Below are 16,466 nucleotides of genomic sequence, written 5' to 3' on the forward strand. Positions count from 1 at the left end.
CTAGACCCTTCATTTTCTGATGAAGGGTCTAGGCCCGAAACGTCAGCCTCTCTGCTCCTATGATGCTGCTTGGCCTGCTGTGTTCATCCAGCCCTGCACCTCGTTGTCTCTTGTTTATGTCAATCAAGTCAGGTTTCACTCTGGGATCAACGTTATCAAATATTACAATCAGCTGGGATCATAAAGTGGGGGCTTTTGCAGGATCATAGGTTTGTTCAACTTAAGAGGTATCTGTGAATCTTTGTAAATGAGCACAAGGAATACATGAGCATAGAAATGGAAGTTGCTGTGAAGTACATTATACAGGCTGGAGTTTCAAAATGGTTGTGACTGTTACTAAGATACTTCTGAGAATGGAAGGCGTGCCAGTGGATTATTTGAAATCTTTGACTAAGGCTAACCTGAGAGAGTTAGTGGAGAAATTGCAGGTCAAAATAAAAACAAGGTGCTTAAAAGTGATCATTTATCATTTAGAATTAAAAGGTCAGAAATCTGAAATTGATATGTCAAGGCTATAATTAGTTAAAATTCAGTTAGAATTGAAAAAAAAGAGTTAAATTAGAGGACAGGAAAGACAGACATGGCAAGACAGGATGAAGATTAAAAAAGAGCAATGGAAGGGGCAGAAAATGAAAAAGGAAAACAAATAGATTGAGGAGCAGAAATACAAAAGCTTACAGTAAAATAAATAAATAAAAAATGGAAAGAAAACTAAAACAGCTTGAACTCCAAAGACAGACAAAGAACTTAGACAATGTAATCTGGCTAGAGAAAAACTTACACTAGAGGAAAAATGAAAGGATAATAGTTCAGAGGATGATTCTGATTCTAAATGTTGAGTTTAATTTAACCAGAAATCTATGCTTAGTGTTTCCATTGGAAAGATAGCTGTGAACGTAATGTTTCAAAGTGTTCTGAAACAGCAATGAATGCGTACAGCAGTTTGTCAGAAGAGTAGCTTGCAGACTATGAAACTATTAAATAGGCAATACTCAAAGTTCATGAGCTTGTGACTGAAGTTTATCAAATAAAGTTTAGCTGTGTATATTGATACAACATGCATATGCATTGGGCACTGCTCAAATTTGGGTGTGCACATTTAAACAGGAAAAACTTGGTGCGTCGGTAAATGGGAGGGTGCAACTGTGAATAGGGGAGAGAAATTAGGGGCTGTAAAGGGGAGGAGGAGGGATGATGATAGGGGGGAGAGTAGGGGGGAGGGGAGAGGGTGACTTCTGAGCCTACCCCCTCAGGCCTCCTTCCTTTATCCTCACTCCCTTTCCCTGACCCTTGCCCTCACCCTGCTCTGCCACCCTGGCTCATAGCATCAGCAGGACACACATGTGATCCAATGAAATAAAATCGGATCAATGTTCAAATTTTATGTCACAACAATCCAAAGAAATAGGTGTTAGTAACGGTATTTATATCTGGGAACATTTTCCCCAGTGCTGACTATCTTTGATCGCTAATAACAGTACCTCCGCTGTTAAGGAACTCTTCTTTTTACCCGGGTTGTAAAACTCATGTCAGACACCTAAGCAATTATCTCCATAGAAGGTGACCATTAAAAACTTATCAAACTTATAACTTAAAACTTATTAAATCAGAAAGAAACTGAATGATGTGAATTATATAGGAAGCACTCCAAATAGGAAAGAAACATTAGCAAGTGTGTCATGTTAACTTGTTAAAGTGACAGAAAGACAGTCAGCTCAGAAGTATGTTTACAGTGGCTAAAGAAGTGGGAAATGAAATAACAATATTGGAGTAATTTGATAACAAATCTGAAATTGAATATTCAAATGTTCACTCCCCAGTAATCAGATTGGAGATAGAATATTATGTTACACTCACAAAACTCTCAAAGTGACTTACGAAAGCTATTAGACTCAAACTGATTCATGTAAATACGCCAGGGAAAATATCTTTGATCATATAATATTACTGTGGTGGCTGAATTACTTATAAAGCAACATCGTTACAGTCTTAACGCAGAAAAGACTGTCTAAATGAGGGAGAGATCAAGTTATGATGGGCAATAACATTAGTGAACCAAGTCACAGCAGCTGGAACTCACCTACTGTGATGGGGCTGAAACCGGATGGATCAACATTGTGTATAGATTAATGTAAAATCAACATAGCAAGAAAACACAATCCATACCCAATTCTCTGATTGGAGGACTATGGTGAAAGGATTGCACAAGTACAGCTTGCACAAAAACTGAATTATTGAAGGAATAGCTAGACTTTATCAATGTAAAGTCATGCCATTTGGAATTTAAAAAATGAACCAGCAACGCTTTAATGATTAACCAACAAAGTCACTTAAGAAATATGCAATAGTCTGGCCAAACCTGGAAGGAATAGTTACATCACTTGAAACGATTGTTTCATTATTTAGAAAGAGTCAATTTGGTCATAAACTTGGCCTAAAGTGAATTTGCCAAAGCAGAAGTGATATTGTGGGACAATGTTATATGCTACCTAGAGAAGCGGAAGTTAGGGATATGTGGGAGTCCCATGCTTAAATCAAAACAAGCAGTCACAGTATATCAGCGTGAGTGGATTCTTTTAGTACTTAATTCCAAAATTCAGCTTTTGATTTTTTTTTGAAAATGCTGGCGAATTTGAAATAGTAGTGAATTCCAAAGATTTATGACCATTTGAGAGAAGTAATTCCTCCTTATCTGTTTTAAATCTGCCATCACTTAGCTTAAAAATTCCAGATTGCCCCACAAGTGGAAACATCTGCTCTATACCTACTTCGTAAGTCCTCCTTAGATCTTATATACCTTAGTTAGATCTTTTCTCAACATTCTAAACTATTGCAAGTGTAGACCTAAACTATTCCATCTTTCCTCAAAAAAAATCCCCCCCACCCAGGCATAGCAACATCCTCTGCTTCCCCACTTGGGCTCAGTGGCACCCTCTCAGTCCCCCTCACCCAGGCTCAGTGGCACCCTCTCAGTCCCCCTCACCCAGGCTCAGTGGCACCCTCTCAGTCCCCCTCACCCAGGCTCAGTGGCACCCTCTCAGTCCCCCTCACCCAGGCTCAATGGCAATCTCTCAGCCCCCTTTACCCAGGCTCAGTGGTACCCTCTCAGCCCCCCTTACCCAGGCTCAGCGGTACCTTTCACCCCCATCCTATCCAGGTGCAGTGGCACCATCTCCTCACCCGACCTGGGCTCAGTGGCCAGTCATAGTAGTCCCGCTCCACCTCATGTGCACAGCGGCCGCACACCCCATCTGAACACTCAGACCCCTTGGAGCCCCAGGGTACCACTATTGTCCTGAGCCTTGTGTGGGAACACCAGCATGTACAAGTCAAACACCAGGTTGATATAGAAATCTCTCTCAGTTCATACACTGCCTCTGGGTAAAAACCGGAAATGGCAGCATCAACAGTGTTCCTATCACATGGCCTGCTACACTTAAAGACAGTGTCTCTCCATCAGTTAGAAATTGACAGTAAGCTCTTGCCTTACTGGTAATCCCCGACATTGAGTGAATAAACAAACAACTCCTCTGATGTGTGAGACAGCAGAATCATGTTCAAATTCTCAACCCATTGATAGTAATTACTGAACAGTGGCTGTCTCAGGTTGGGCCTGAGATTTAATGATAATGACAACAATATATTTTCTTCAGCAGGTTTTCACTTGTAGTCTATTCAATAGTGCCAGACAGTTGTCTCGCTCAAAGACAGCAAATGTACAATAACTACATAAACAAATGGACAGTACCTGAGGCAATGTTCTATTATAGGACATCAAATTGTCAAATTACCATCTAATTGTCAGAATTCAGAAAAAATGTTTATAATTACCATGAGCACTAGCTCTCTTATAAAACTCAACACTCGGAGATAAAATGATAAAAAACCTAAATGTCACTCGGATTTAACTGATTTACATATGCTGATAAAAGCCTTAAAATAAAACAAAGAACTGCTGATGCTGAAAATCTGAAGCAAAAGCAGAAATTGCTGGTGAAACTCAGCAGCATCTATGGGAAGAAAGCAGGTTTAATGTTTTGAGTCTGGACTTGAAACATGAACTCTGATATCAGCTTTGTTAAACTGAGTAATTCAAAGCTGAATTTTTAAAAGGTTGCAAGTAGCGTTAATGGATATGTAAACAGCTAACTAATATTACAATGATCCAATATCTGATGTGCAACATTAATTATTCGTCTCAATTTTCCTTTGGTACATTTATTTTAAGGTAAGTAATTTGAATACCCTACAGCAAAGGCAAATCACGATCTGGGAGGTGAAACAGCCAATGAATTACACGCCTATATCATCGATTCAATTAAACACTCCAAAGTTGACATGAAGTGTCAAATTCAGTTCTGAAGAAGGGTTAGAGAACTTGAAAGGTTAACTCTGCTTTCTCTCCACAGATGCTGCCACATCCAATCGGTCTCTTTAACGTGGAAAGAAAACCTCACCTGCTGAGTTTCTCCAGCAATTTCTATTTTTGTTTCAAATTTCCAGCAACTGCAGTTCTTTGTTTTATTCCAATGTTGACATGACCTGTGTCCTGACCTGAGGACTAAAAATTGGCATCACCCTTGTTAGGGTGCGAGGGTCATGATTTGTGCCCTGCACTTGTTGGTAATGGTGGAGGGTAGCACATGTGAATTCAGTGCCACCACCTCAGTTACCTGATCATAACATAGGATTGATCATCTCCCTAGCTGTCCAGAGGACAAGTCCAGTAAAACTCGGAAATGAGTGGACTGGTCTTACTGGACCTCTCTTTTAAAGTACAGAAGACAAGTCAGATCAGTATGTTTCATTTGTCAGTTTTAATGGTTCTTGTCTGCATTGGGCAGAAAGTTAACAATATATGTTGCTGCTAGTTTTTCATTCTTTAAGCCAGACCCTGCCTCTGAATGGGAAGCTGCTCTGAGTAGTTAAAAGATGCGACTGAAAACTGCTGTCACAATTCTAAACAAGGAAAATGGGAGACAACGGCAGGGAGGGTACTGCAGAGATATGGATGTGGTGTTGGAAGTCTTGTGTGGCTTTGGGCAGATGGAGAGACATACATCATCTATTGGTGCCAGGAGATCCACAAAGACCACCCTCAGAATGAACTGGGAGCAGATGACCAGAAGGATCAACTTCTGGTATCTAGACTCAGGCAATAAGAAGTCTAATAACTTAATGTGGGTGGGCAAGGTGAGCAAACGCAACTTCAAATGACATCTCCTTCCCACCATACCACCAATTTCTCAAACTTCTCAATGCATCACACCTTCCTCACTTACTCAGCAGCATCTGCCGGCACTTGGTATTCCTGTATCTAGATACTCTGCACTCATGCTAGTGCCTCCAGCTGCACACCCACCTCTTGGTACCTCTACATATCTTTACTTATTTAACTGTAGCAGGCATATCTCCCAAACACAGTCATTGATCTTCTCTTCTCTTCTCTCTCCCTTGCTCTTGCAGAGCACATCAGAGTTAACAGGGTACAAGAATGCATGGATGTCCTGTGACCAGTGGAGAGATCTTTCTCCACATCATTGGATCAGCTGCAATGAAACCTGTGGCACACACCATATCTGGGAACATTTAGAATGAGAGTAAGTTCCTGTCTAGCCCTCTTCTTGCCTCCCAGCATACTGTCCGCTTGCTGTCGGGCACAACAGACAAACTGCAAATGATATGCCCATGGATCTCTTGCTTTCTGTGCCACCCCACCACCCACACACAACCATTTCTCTTCTGATTTTCTGCTTTCAGATATTGAAGAACTGCTGTCTGCCCAGTCCCATCAACCCCAAGAAGAAGAGAGTGAGGGTAACAGCACAGCACTGAGGTGAAGGCGTCATCATATGAACTGACATTCAAATGATGCTCTTGATGATCCAACATACAGCAGAGCTCTGAAAAGGCATATACACCAAGATGCTGGGTACACTACCTGCACTGCCACTATCAAGACCCTATCACTGTGAAAGAATGTGAAAGAATCTAATTCTAAGTTAGCGAGGGTATCACGAAGATTTTTGGCTCAATCTCTCTCTAATTTTTACAGATCTAGAGGCACCGCTGTCTCACTAACTATTCCAGTTTTTGTTTAGATAGGTTATCTACCCTCTCTGCAATTTCTATGAAGAAATAGAAATATGCTCTCTTAAATCCAGAAACTCATCACAGCACCTCTAAAAACACCTCAGAGTGCTTTCTGACACTTTGCAATTGCACAAGTGCTTCCACATCATTATAATGTTTGAGCAGGACCCAACTTGCAGCTGAACCTTTGGTTCTTTATAAATGTCCTGTGAATTGATTGAACAGTCTCATGTGGTCCGAATTTGGAAAATGTTATATCAGCCAGTTAGGTTATGGGATGTCATTCACAGGAACCATACATTGTTTGTCTCAAGGGGCCGCACCATATGGGCCATATCAGGAGTTGCTGGTGTTGTAGGGAGCACCTTCTGGAACGGGCTTTGTCATTTTCATTTCCACCATGTGGCAATGCTACAGTTTCAAATTCCTTACCCACTGCAATCTGAATTTCAAATTCTTTCACTTTTCAGGAACATGCTAAGCTACACAAATTAAAAACTCAGAAGATGACATTAACATCCTCAATTGTGACATGATCATTTAGACATTAACAGTATCTCAGATTAAATAAACCAAGGATGATACTGAAACTCTTTCTCTGTTTTATGGACTCAAAGTGGGTGGGAGTGTGGGATCTTTTCAATTTCACTGGACTATATGCTGGACATAGCTGTAGTGGTGTTCAGGCATTCTGTATTTTGCACATGCTGATAAGGGGATTCATGCCTATTTAAGGGTTCCACCTCCGAAAATGGTAAGAAACAGAGTGGCATGTATGAAGGCGAGCTTGAGTCTATATTTCTGTTACCATACATGGTCTAACCAGCAGCCTTTATAAACCCTGTTGGAAGTTACCCAACAGAAAGATAGGTTTGCTTTGTAACATACATTACTATGGAGTCAGGAGGATGTTCTGTTTTGCTTAAAAGCTTTGTCATGAGACCCTTCCCATTTAAACTTCCCAAAAGAAAAAAAAGCCCCTCTCTCCCTCCCCATCCATCCATGGCTTTGTAACTCTGGTTTTAGGTGTGAGTTTGCCCCATATGAATGTGATCATCGCGAGCCTGAAGTTGTGTTTAAATGATTGTCTCTTGTATTTCAGTGCCATACATAACGTCCACAACATGCACTAAATCTGATATGCCGTGTCGAAGCTACAAAATAAAAATATGAAGAGGAGCAGACATTTTAGTTTACTTCAATACTGCTGAACTACTGAATTTAAGAGCATTGACCTGAATTATTACTTTTCAACCTAAGTGACTGTGTCAAGGAAACTAAATAGAGAAAATCCATAATCACAATTGACTTGACTGAGGCAACAGTTCTGGTAATCAGCTTTTTCATTTTCCGTTATGGTTTGATGGAGAGGTGCAAATTAATAGTGCAACATGTACAGGCTGTAACTTGCAAAAGCAACACTATTATATCACAATAAAGATGAATTCAAAATTGCTGGTCTAATATGGAAAAGGTAAATGATTTCTCAATCTCTCACATACCTTATCTTATATCATTTGCTCCTCTGTCGCATGATATAAATGCTCCTTGTTTAGCCATAATTCATTTTATCCACAGCGTGAGAGGCAAAAAATGTGCACCCAGTTGTTACTGTGCAGATATTGTTTATAGCTAACTGTTTTAGAACATTATTGGATAAACTGAAGTAGTTTTAAAGATCACTATCACATCAAAATATACCTCAATAGTTACAGGCCAGATGTACACCATAAGTCACTAATAAACATAAAAGGGAATTCAGGAGAAATCTCCTTACCCAATAAGTAATTAATATGTGTAACTTGCTGTCACATAAGATCATAAAACCATAAAATACAGGAGTAGAATTAGGTTATTCAGCCCATTGGGTCTGTTCCACCATTTGATCATGGCTGATATGTTTTCAAACCATTCTTCTGCCTTCTCCCTGCAACTTGTAACCACCTTACTAGTCAAGAATCTATCTATCTATCTCTGTCTTAAATACTCTCAATGACTTGGCCTCCACAGCCCTCTGTGGTAATAACTTCCACAGATTCAATACCCTCTGGCTGAAGAAATTTCTCCTCATCTTAGTTCTAAAGAGTCGTCCCTTCACTCTGGAGGTTGTGTCCTCAGGTCCTAGTCTCTTCTACTAGTGGAAACAATTTCTCCATGTCCACTCTATTCAGGCCTCTCAGCATCCTGTAAGTTTCAATCAGATCTTCCCTCATGTTTCTAAGTTCTATTGAATATAAACTCAGAGTCCTCAACTGCTCCTTATATGACAAGCCCTTCATCTCTGGGATCATTCTTGTGCTCCTCTAGAATCCCTCCAATGCCAGCACATCCCTTCTTCGACATGGGCCCCAAAAATGCACACAATATCCTAAATGCAGCCTGACCAGAACCTTGTATAGCCTCAGCAGCACACCTTAGGTTTTGCTTCCTCACCCTCCTGAAATGAATGCCAACATTTAATTTGCCTTCCACAATAAAACAATCAGAATAAATCCATTTGTGTGTAAGAGAAAGGAATATGAAAATATGTTGATGAGGCAAATGAGGTTTGGTTATGTGGAACATCAACATTGCGTTAGATGTGTTGAATGGAGTGGCCTATTTTTATGTTGTAAATGCTATACAAAACTATTGTAGTGGAACGGAGCTTAATTTCTGGCATTCATGATCATTGCACTCATTTACAAACAAGGACATGTCTAAACAAAGTAATCAATATCAGAGTTTCTGCAGGCTATTTTTAAACCAGAAATGAATGTCTTGATACAGTGGATTCCACTCTTGGAGACAATAAGGACTGCCGATGCTGGAAGCCAGACTCTATAGGTGTGAGGCTGGAAAAGCACAGCAGGTCAGACAGCATCAGGGAAGCAGGAAAGTCAATGTTTTGGGCTAAAATGTAGACTTTTCTGCTCCTTTGATTCCAATTTTAACTCTGGTAGTTTTTGAATAACTTTTTATGGAGCAGTAAATCTGTCAACTGTGATGTGAACTCTAAGTTTGGGTTTTTCACTTTTGAATTAGGAACATTTGGGTTTTCGGTCCCTGAAGTTAATCACTAACTCCTAAATATTTCTGTAGCCATGATGATTCTGTTTTAAACAGTTTTTGAAACCTAACTTTAGAATTCATGTGTTTTTTTGTAAACATTGTTAGGGCTTTACAGTTGAAAAAGATAAACAAGTTTGGCAGGTCAACAGAGGTTGGTCCAAACTTAATTGAAATATCTGAAGTTAGACAGAAAGATGTATTTTCCACTTTGTGGTTTGTGGTTTGTGCTGTGAAGTCCTTAGATGAAGATAACTGTATAAACCAGTGCTCCTGAGAACAGACAGTTATAGCTAAACTAGATTACCTCAAAGTAAAAAGTTAGTGAAAGTGCCAGACCAGAACTGTTGGGACAAAATTCTGAAGGGCTTTCTAAAGAACGTTTAGGCACAAGTTATAATAGCCCCAGGAAAAAGCTATCTGCACTGCCAGTCTATAGTTAAATTCAGAAGTGACCTAACCCTATCGAGATATTAAAGACAGACTCTGGTGTGAGCACCTTACAAATGGTGTTTTTGGGGATGAGACAAGGTGTTTCCTTGGATGCAGTATTGGGCTGTATTTTAAGTGCAATACAGAAGTCATTTTTTTCCTTCAATCTATAAAGGAATGTTTTGAGATTAGTGAGATTGTATTGTTTGCACTTGTGTTTTGAGTAGATGGGTTGGTTTATCCTATTTTATCTTATTTTATTTTGATAATAAATTTCTGGTCAGTGGTTAAAATGATATCTGCAGGATTGTTTCAGTGAAAACAAACCAAAACATAATATGATCTATCAAGCCAAGTTTCAGTGTGGGAACTGATTTGTCCAATAACAACATTCTCTGGGATCATAGCACAAGCCATGCATTGATGTAATTACTCGCATTCTTGTGCAGGACGCGAAAGATTTGCTAGTATTAATGTTTTTTTTTGCTCAGAATATCTTACCTTTCTGTAGCCTGTACTTTTCAGCTCAAATACATCAATTGTGAAGTTTGTCCGTCGACCGTAGTTATCAAACTGAACATTTCCTGTTAAGCCCTGGATCCGTACCTTTTAAAGCATACAAGAGAAAACAGATTCATTATAATCTCCGCTGGAATTGAAAATTACAGCACAGTTTGACATGAAGGCAGTTTCTGTTCTAATTTTCTTTCCTCCTACCCTGCAGATGCTGACTAATGTTGAAATTCAGTTGTAAGGGGTGTGTTGGCCATTTTCCTATGCAGATAATTGTTAGGAAGGCACTGCCTGAAAGGTAGATTCCATTGTAATCTTCAAACATAACTGGATATATGCCCTCAACAGCAAAACTTGCCATGGGATAGGAATAGGAGAATGGAACTAAACGGATTGTGCTCTCAAAGACCCAGCACACAGATCCAGAGATACTTAGACAAATAACAGCATTCCGAATATTGCCCCAGCTCAGATCAGTACAGAATCATAAAGTGAAATTGTATTAATGTGACTTAGCTTCACCAGTGCAATGTTATTTCAAATCTCTCGTAATGGAGAGAAAATAGGCATAAGATTTTGTTGAATGTAGATCATCAAGCATCATAAAACAAACATTCTTGGTACTATGAAATCCTTTTTTTTGAGCTAAATTGACTTGAAACATTTTCAGCTAAATGTTATTTATGCATGGTTCTTGGAATTCACCATTAAATGAAGACGGTTAATACCTATTGACTACAGGGGAAGATTTCCTTTGGGAGCTGACTGTAGTGAAACAGGAAGATGTATACTTCGTAAACCTGTTTATGACTCTTCTTTGTGAACAAATTCCCCATGTATTGCCTTCGAAAACCATAGGTAGCATTTCACTTTCTGCTGGGAGTGTTAAATTGACAAGGTTGAGAGCAGTACTGTAGCTCTTTCAGGCGCTGGCTTTCTGTAGGGGATCACAGAATTGTGATGTTATATTCGTTGCAATGAGATGGAAACTCACTTTGCAAATTGTAATCTGATATTCTTCATTACAGCTGAAGTCATTACATGCCCTGGCCATGAACAGTTTAGTTACAGCATGCTATATTCACTACCCTCAAATATGGTCCTTGCACTACTCAGAAAGCTTATATTTCATATTGATTTTCAGCTACAGTTTTCATCTAACATCCACCCTTCAGGCATTTTAAGAGATGTCCTTCTTAGCTATTTTCAATGATTTTTTAAAAAATTATGTTCTTCTTTATGTTGTACAATGAAGTGTACTAAAAGAGCAATTAGCTGACTCGTTCTCAGGCTTTTGTCACACTTGAATAATTCCAATATCTGTTTAAATAAAATTGTAGGGTGATGAAAACTGTGCAGGGATTTTTCTTTGTTCATTCCATACATGCCTGTGCTAATTATAACTTGGAGAACCTGCATTTACTCATATCTATCAATGAAATTCTTAAGTACATTCTCTAATTCTTAATTAGAGCCTATTATTTCTCAGGTGGAAGAATGGGAGTATGGGGCCTCTTGTGGCACAGTGATAGTGTCCCTATCCTTGGGCTGGGAGGGCTGGGTTCAATCCCACCTGCTCCAATATTCCTCTTTCAAGCAATTACACCAGGATATAGTTGGTTTGTCATCTCATTGCTGCTTAAATTGTACTTTTTTGTGAAAAATGGCTCTTTGTCCACATAACAATAACCACTGCATTCCAAAGCGATTAGTTAAATGTAAAATGTACAGAGATGTGTTATATAAATACAAACCTTTCTTCCTCAAACGAATCAGTTTTAAACTGTACATTAAACAGGAAAACATACACAAACTGAAAAACCTTGTATCAATTTCCAACTTCAGGTTTCCTGACAGTTTAGAAACCCGAGTTGCAAACTTTTAATTGAGGTATATGTCAGCCATGATTTTGTGTATATTTATTTTAATTTCTTACAACACAATTATCTGCAATTGTGAGACCCAAAGACAGATGCATGTATATAAGGTTTTGTTGTATTTTAATCAGCACCAACTCTGAGCTCCTGAATTTGTATATTTACTGAAATAGTAACAAGCCGCATTGAATTTGTAAAAGAGGAAATTTCATGCAATTTGCATACTGTCTCAGTTGTATAATATTGCACATTAAAACTCCATATATTGGAGTACATATCAATATGAATCCATCAACACAACTGTGTGTTGTTAATTAAATGTTTAGGCCAGGCGAGGCATGTGGAGAGAGGAGATCGGCAGCTGGGCAAATTTGCAAAATGGCTTCTCTTTTTCATTTGTTTCTGGAAGGTGAGTGGTGCTGGCTAAGCCAGTACATATTGCCCATCCCTAACTTTCCAGGCGAAGGTGGTGGTGAGCTGCTTTCTTGAACTATTGTAGCCTTTGGTGTGTAGAAAAACACACTGGGGATTTCAGGACTCTGACCAAATGACAGCGAAGGAATGGCAGTATATTTCCAAGTCAAGGTGAAATGTAGTTCGGAAGGGAACTTGCAGGTTGTAGTGCCCCCATGTACCTGCTGCCCCTCTCCTTCTCGTCGGCAGAGGTCATAGGTTTGGAAGGTGCTGTCAGAGGAACCTTGGTATGTTACTGAAGTACATCCTGTAGATGGCACACGTTGCTGCCACGTTTGTGAAGGGAGTGAATGCAGGAGGTGGTGGATCTGGTGCCTACCTAATGGACTGCTTTGACTTGGGTGACAAGCTTCTCAAGTTATGTTCAACTCATTCAGGCAAGTGGGGAGAACACTCCTGACTTGTGCCTTGTACTTGCTGGGCAGGTTTTGAACAGGCAAGTTACATGTGAAATAATTCCTAATCTCTGACCTGCTCTTGAAGCCCCAGTATTTAGGGGACTGATCCAGCTCAGTTTCTTGTCAGTTGTAACCCTCAGGATGTGGATAATGAGGGATTCAATGATGATATTGTCATTGAGTGTCAAGGGGAGATGGTTAGATTCTCTCATTGGAAATGATGATTACCTGGCACTTGTGTAGTGCTGATTTTATTTGCCACTTATCAGCCAAACCTGGATGTGGTCTTGTATAACAGGGTGTACATTATCAGTAAATGTCAGTATAACAGGATGTTTACTGCAATACTGGCAAGGAAGAGAATACATCTGGTCTCTGAGTGTTCCAATATTAAAATATACTGATTTTAATCAGCAGTACAATGACCAAGGAGGCATGCGTTCTATATTTACTGTCAGTCTCACATGACTTATATTCTACATCGCTTCCAGTATTAGATCCTCTGCCTCATAAATTCCAATTTTGTATCTTCAAAGGCTAGAAATAAAGCTGAAAAAATTCTGCTCCCTATTACCACTTTTCATTTCAATTCACACTTTAATACTTGCTTTAATAAATTCCTGTCATTGTACCTTTGAAGAGCAGAAATATTAGGCTGCACAGCAATATAGGGATGTAAGAGCAGAGCAGCCGTTTTGGCTCCTAGAGCCCACTCTGCCATTCTTAATGATGACTGACCATCTCATTCAACACAACTTTTCCACATGATCCCCATAATCTGAGTAGGAGCTAGAAATCCGTAGAATTTCTAATTTAATCATATTCAATGACTGAACTTCCACGGCTCTCTAGCATAGAGAATTCTAGACATTCACAATGCTCAGAATGAAGAAATTCCTGTACATCACAGTCTTAAATGACTTTCCCCTTATTCCTGGACTGTGTTCCCTTGTTCTAGATGCTGCAACCAGGGGAAACATCCTTTTGACATCTATCTTATCTAGGTTTTAATGAATATTATAAGTTTCAATGAGATAATTTCTCATTCTTCCAAACTCTAAAGAATACAGACCTAGTATCCTTAATCTTTCTTCAAAACACAATCTCGCCTTTGCAGAAATTTCTGATGAACTGCCACTGCACACCGTCCATGGAGAGTACATTTTCCTTATGAACCACAACATCTGAATGGATGGCTCAAAGATCATGAAGCAAGGATTCTTTATTCCATTGGTAACGGGTCAACACAAACACAAAGCGAAATTAAGGTTGAGTAAAAAAGTATTTACATGGCACAAAGCCTGTGGTTTACATTATATTTGGGAATTCTTCGTCTATCTGCTTCCCATGAAGTTTCCTTCTCCCAAATACCCTCTATTTTGTAGAGAGGGTGTACTCAACTGCTCCATCTGAAAACGCTCACCCCACACCCCACCCCACCCACTGCCGCCTCCCCCACCCCCACAACTCACCATCACCACCTGCTCCTGGTAGTCCTGTTACACAGGTAGCAGTCACACCAAGGTTCGATATAATTGAAGTGAGACATCTTTACCGTTCTACTCCAATCCTTCTGTGATAAAAAGCTAATATGCTGCTTCCTACTTGCTTGCTACAACTGTAGTTAATTTTCAGTGACTTATGAACAATGACACTCAGTTCCCTTTGGACATCAATATTTCCAAATCTTCCCTATTTTATTAAAAATGCTCCACTCCATTCTTCCTATCAAATTGGATAATCTCTTCTTAATCATTACATTCCATCTGCGAAGGCCTACCCCTTTCACACAGCCTGTCTAAATCCTCCTGAAGTCTCTTTGCATCATCCACACAACACACAATTCCACCTAATTTTGTGTCATCCACAAACTTGCAAATATTGCATTTGGGCCCTACATTCAAGTAATTCAAATGGATTGTGAACAGGATAGGTCCAAATACTGATCTTTGTAGAATTCAACTATTCACAGTCATCCATTCTGAGGGTAACCCATTTCTTCTTACTGTTTTTTCTTCTTTAAGCAATCCTCAACTCATGCCAATATATGATCCGTCATCTCACATGCTCTCAGTTTGTTTACTAACTGAAAATCCAAGTACAGCACATTTGCTGGTTCCTCCTGCTTATAATATCTTCAAACACTATAAAATCAAGGTTTGCCAAACATGATCCCCCTTTCATAAATGCAGACTGACCATGTCCAATCAGATTATTATTTTGTGTGTCCAGCTATCATTTCTTTAAAATAGATTCTAATATTGCCCTGCTACTGATGTCATGCTAACAGGTCCCTCTACTTAATTAAATAACGGATTTACATTTACAACTTTCCAATATGAAGGCACTGTACCAAAATGTACAGAACTTTGAGAGATGATTACCAATCTGGAGTGGCATCCAGCATCTGACTGCTTGTACTTTTTCTTCACTTTTGTTTTCTGTTTTTTTTTGGTTTTTGCACAGCGTCCCAGTTTCTAAGTGAGACGTCACTCAGCTTTCTCAAATCAAGGCACTTGTTAGCAAATAGTTGGCTTTAGGAACTGTAGCAAATTGTAAATTAATTTGCTTTGTGACATTCAATGCCTTGATATCAAGAAGTGTATCAGCCATAAATGACAGTTTTGTGATAATAAGCTTACTCTGTGGGTAATCACAGAGTCAAACCATTCTACTGCCACTCCTGAGGGAATGCCATTTTGCATCAAAATACTGTTTCCTGTTACTGGATTTTCACAGGACATTTGGAAATTAAGCTACACTGGATTCTTTTAATCTAGCATGTCTTGATTTCATCAAGTTTCAAGCTTCCTACAGATTCTTGGCAGGCTTTTGAAAAGGCCACTGCTAATAGTCAGGAGTCTAAACCAGCGTGGTGCTCCCTTCATTGGATGTGAGAGACTAGGGCAAGTAACAGCATGTCTCTTCAGCCAAACAGACTGTAGAATCCTTTAAGAGGCATGTGTGATCAGAACCAACAGGTCTAATTTAGAATATTTAATTCCATCTAAAATCGTGTACAGAAAGCAAAATAAAGTGAAAGAACGATGGACTAAGAGGGATTAAAATAACTGCCGTAAAATAAGCAAAAATAAAAACATATTTTAAAAGGAATAACCACAAATAAATAAAATTGGAACAAATGAAATTCTAGACTTGTAAAAAATAAATTTGGAGGGCCAGAGTTTGTGTGTGTGTTTGGCAGAAGTTAAGATTTATCACGGCATTAAAAATTCACTTACACTTGAATGGACAAGCCCTATTATTGACAAAAACTGAAATTGCTGGAAAGGCTCAGCAGGTCTGGCAGCATCTGTGGAGAGAAATCAGAGTCAATGTTTCAGGTTGAGTGACCCTTCCTCCGAAATCTCTACATAGATGCTGCCAGATCTGCTGAGCTTCGAGCATTTTGTATTTTTCTCTCTGATTTACAGCATTCGCAGTTCTTTCGGCTTTTATTAAGCCCTATCATCACTTGACGTGTTCAGTAGGTAGCTAGTGAACAAGTAGCACAATGTTAGTCTTCATGTATTTGAATGCTGAATCTCCTAGTGAGTAATCAAGTTGGTAAAGCTTTTGAATGAGCAGAGCAAATTGGACAACAACTTCCTGCATTCAGTATTCAGCTGCA

General features: G+C 39.3%; 1 protein-coding gene across 3 annotated transcripts in view; it reads right to left on the reverse strand.

The window, feature by feature from the left end:
* The window catches only part of gria4a (glutamate receptor, ionotropic, AMPA 4a), a 222,242-nt gene that overhangs the window by 86,679 nt on the left and 119,097 nt on the right, over positions 1 to 16,466 (reverse strand). For all 3 annotated transcript variants that reach the window (XM_048597758.1, XM_048597757.1, XM_048597759.1), the window contains exon 8: positions 10,075 to 10,179. In XM_048597758.1, the coding sequence (XP_048453715.1) occupies positions 10,075 to 10,179 (105 nt within the window). The remainder of the gene's footprint in view (positions 1 to 10,074; positions 10,180 to 16,466) is intronic.

Source organism: Rhincodon typus, chromosome 6 (genome assembly GCF_021869965.1).
Source record: "Rhincodon typus isolate 14 chromosome 6, sRhiTyp1.1, whole genome shotgun sequence".
Taxonomy (NCBI): Eukaryota; Metazoa; Chordata; class Chondrichthyes; order Orectolobiformes; family Rhincodontidae; genus Rhincodon; species Rhincodon typus.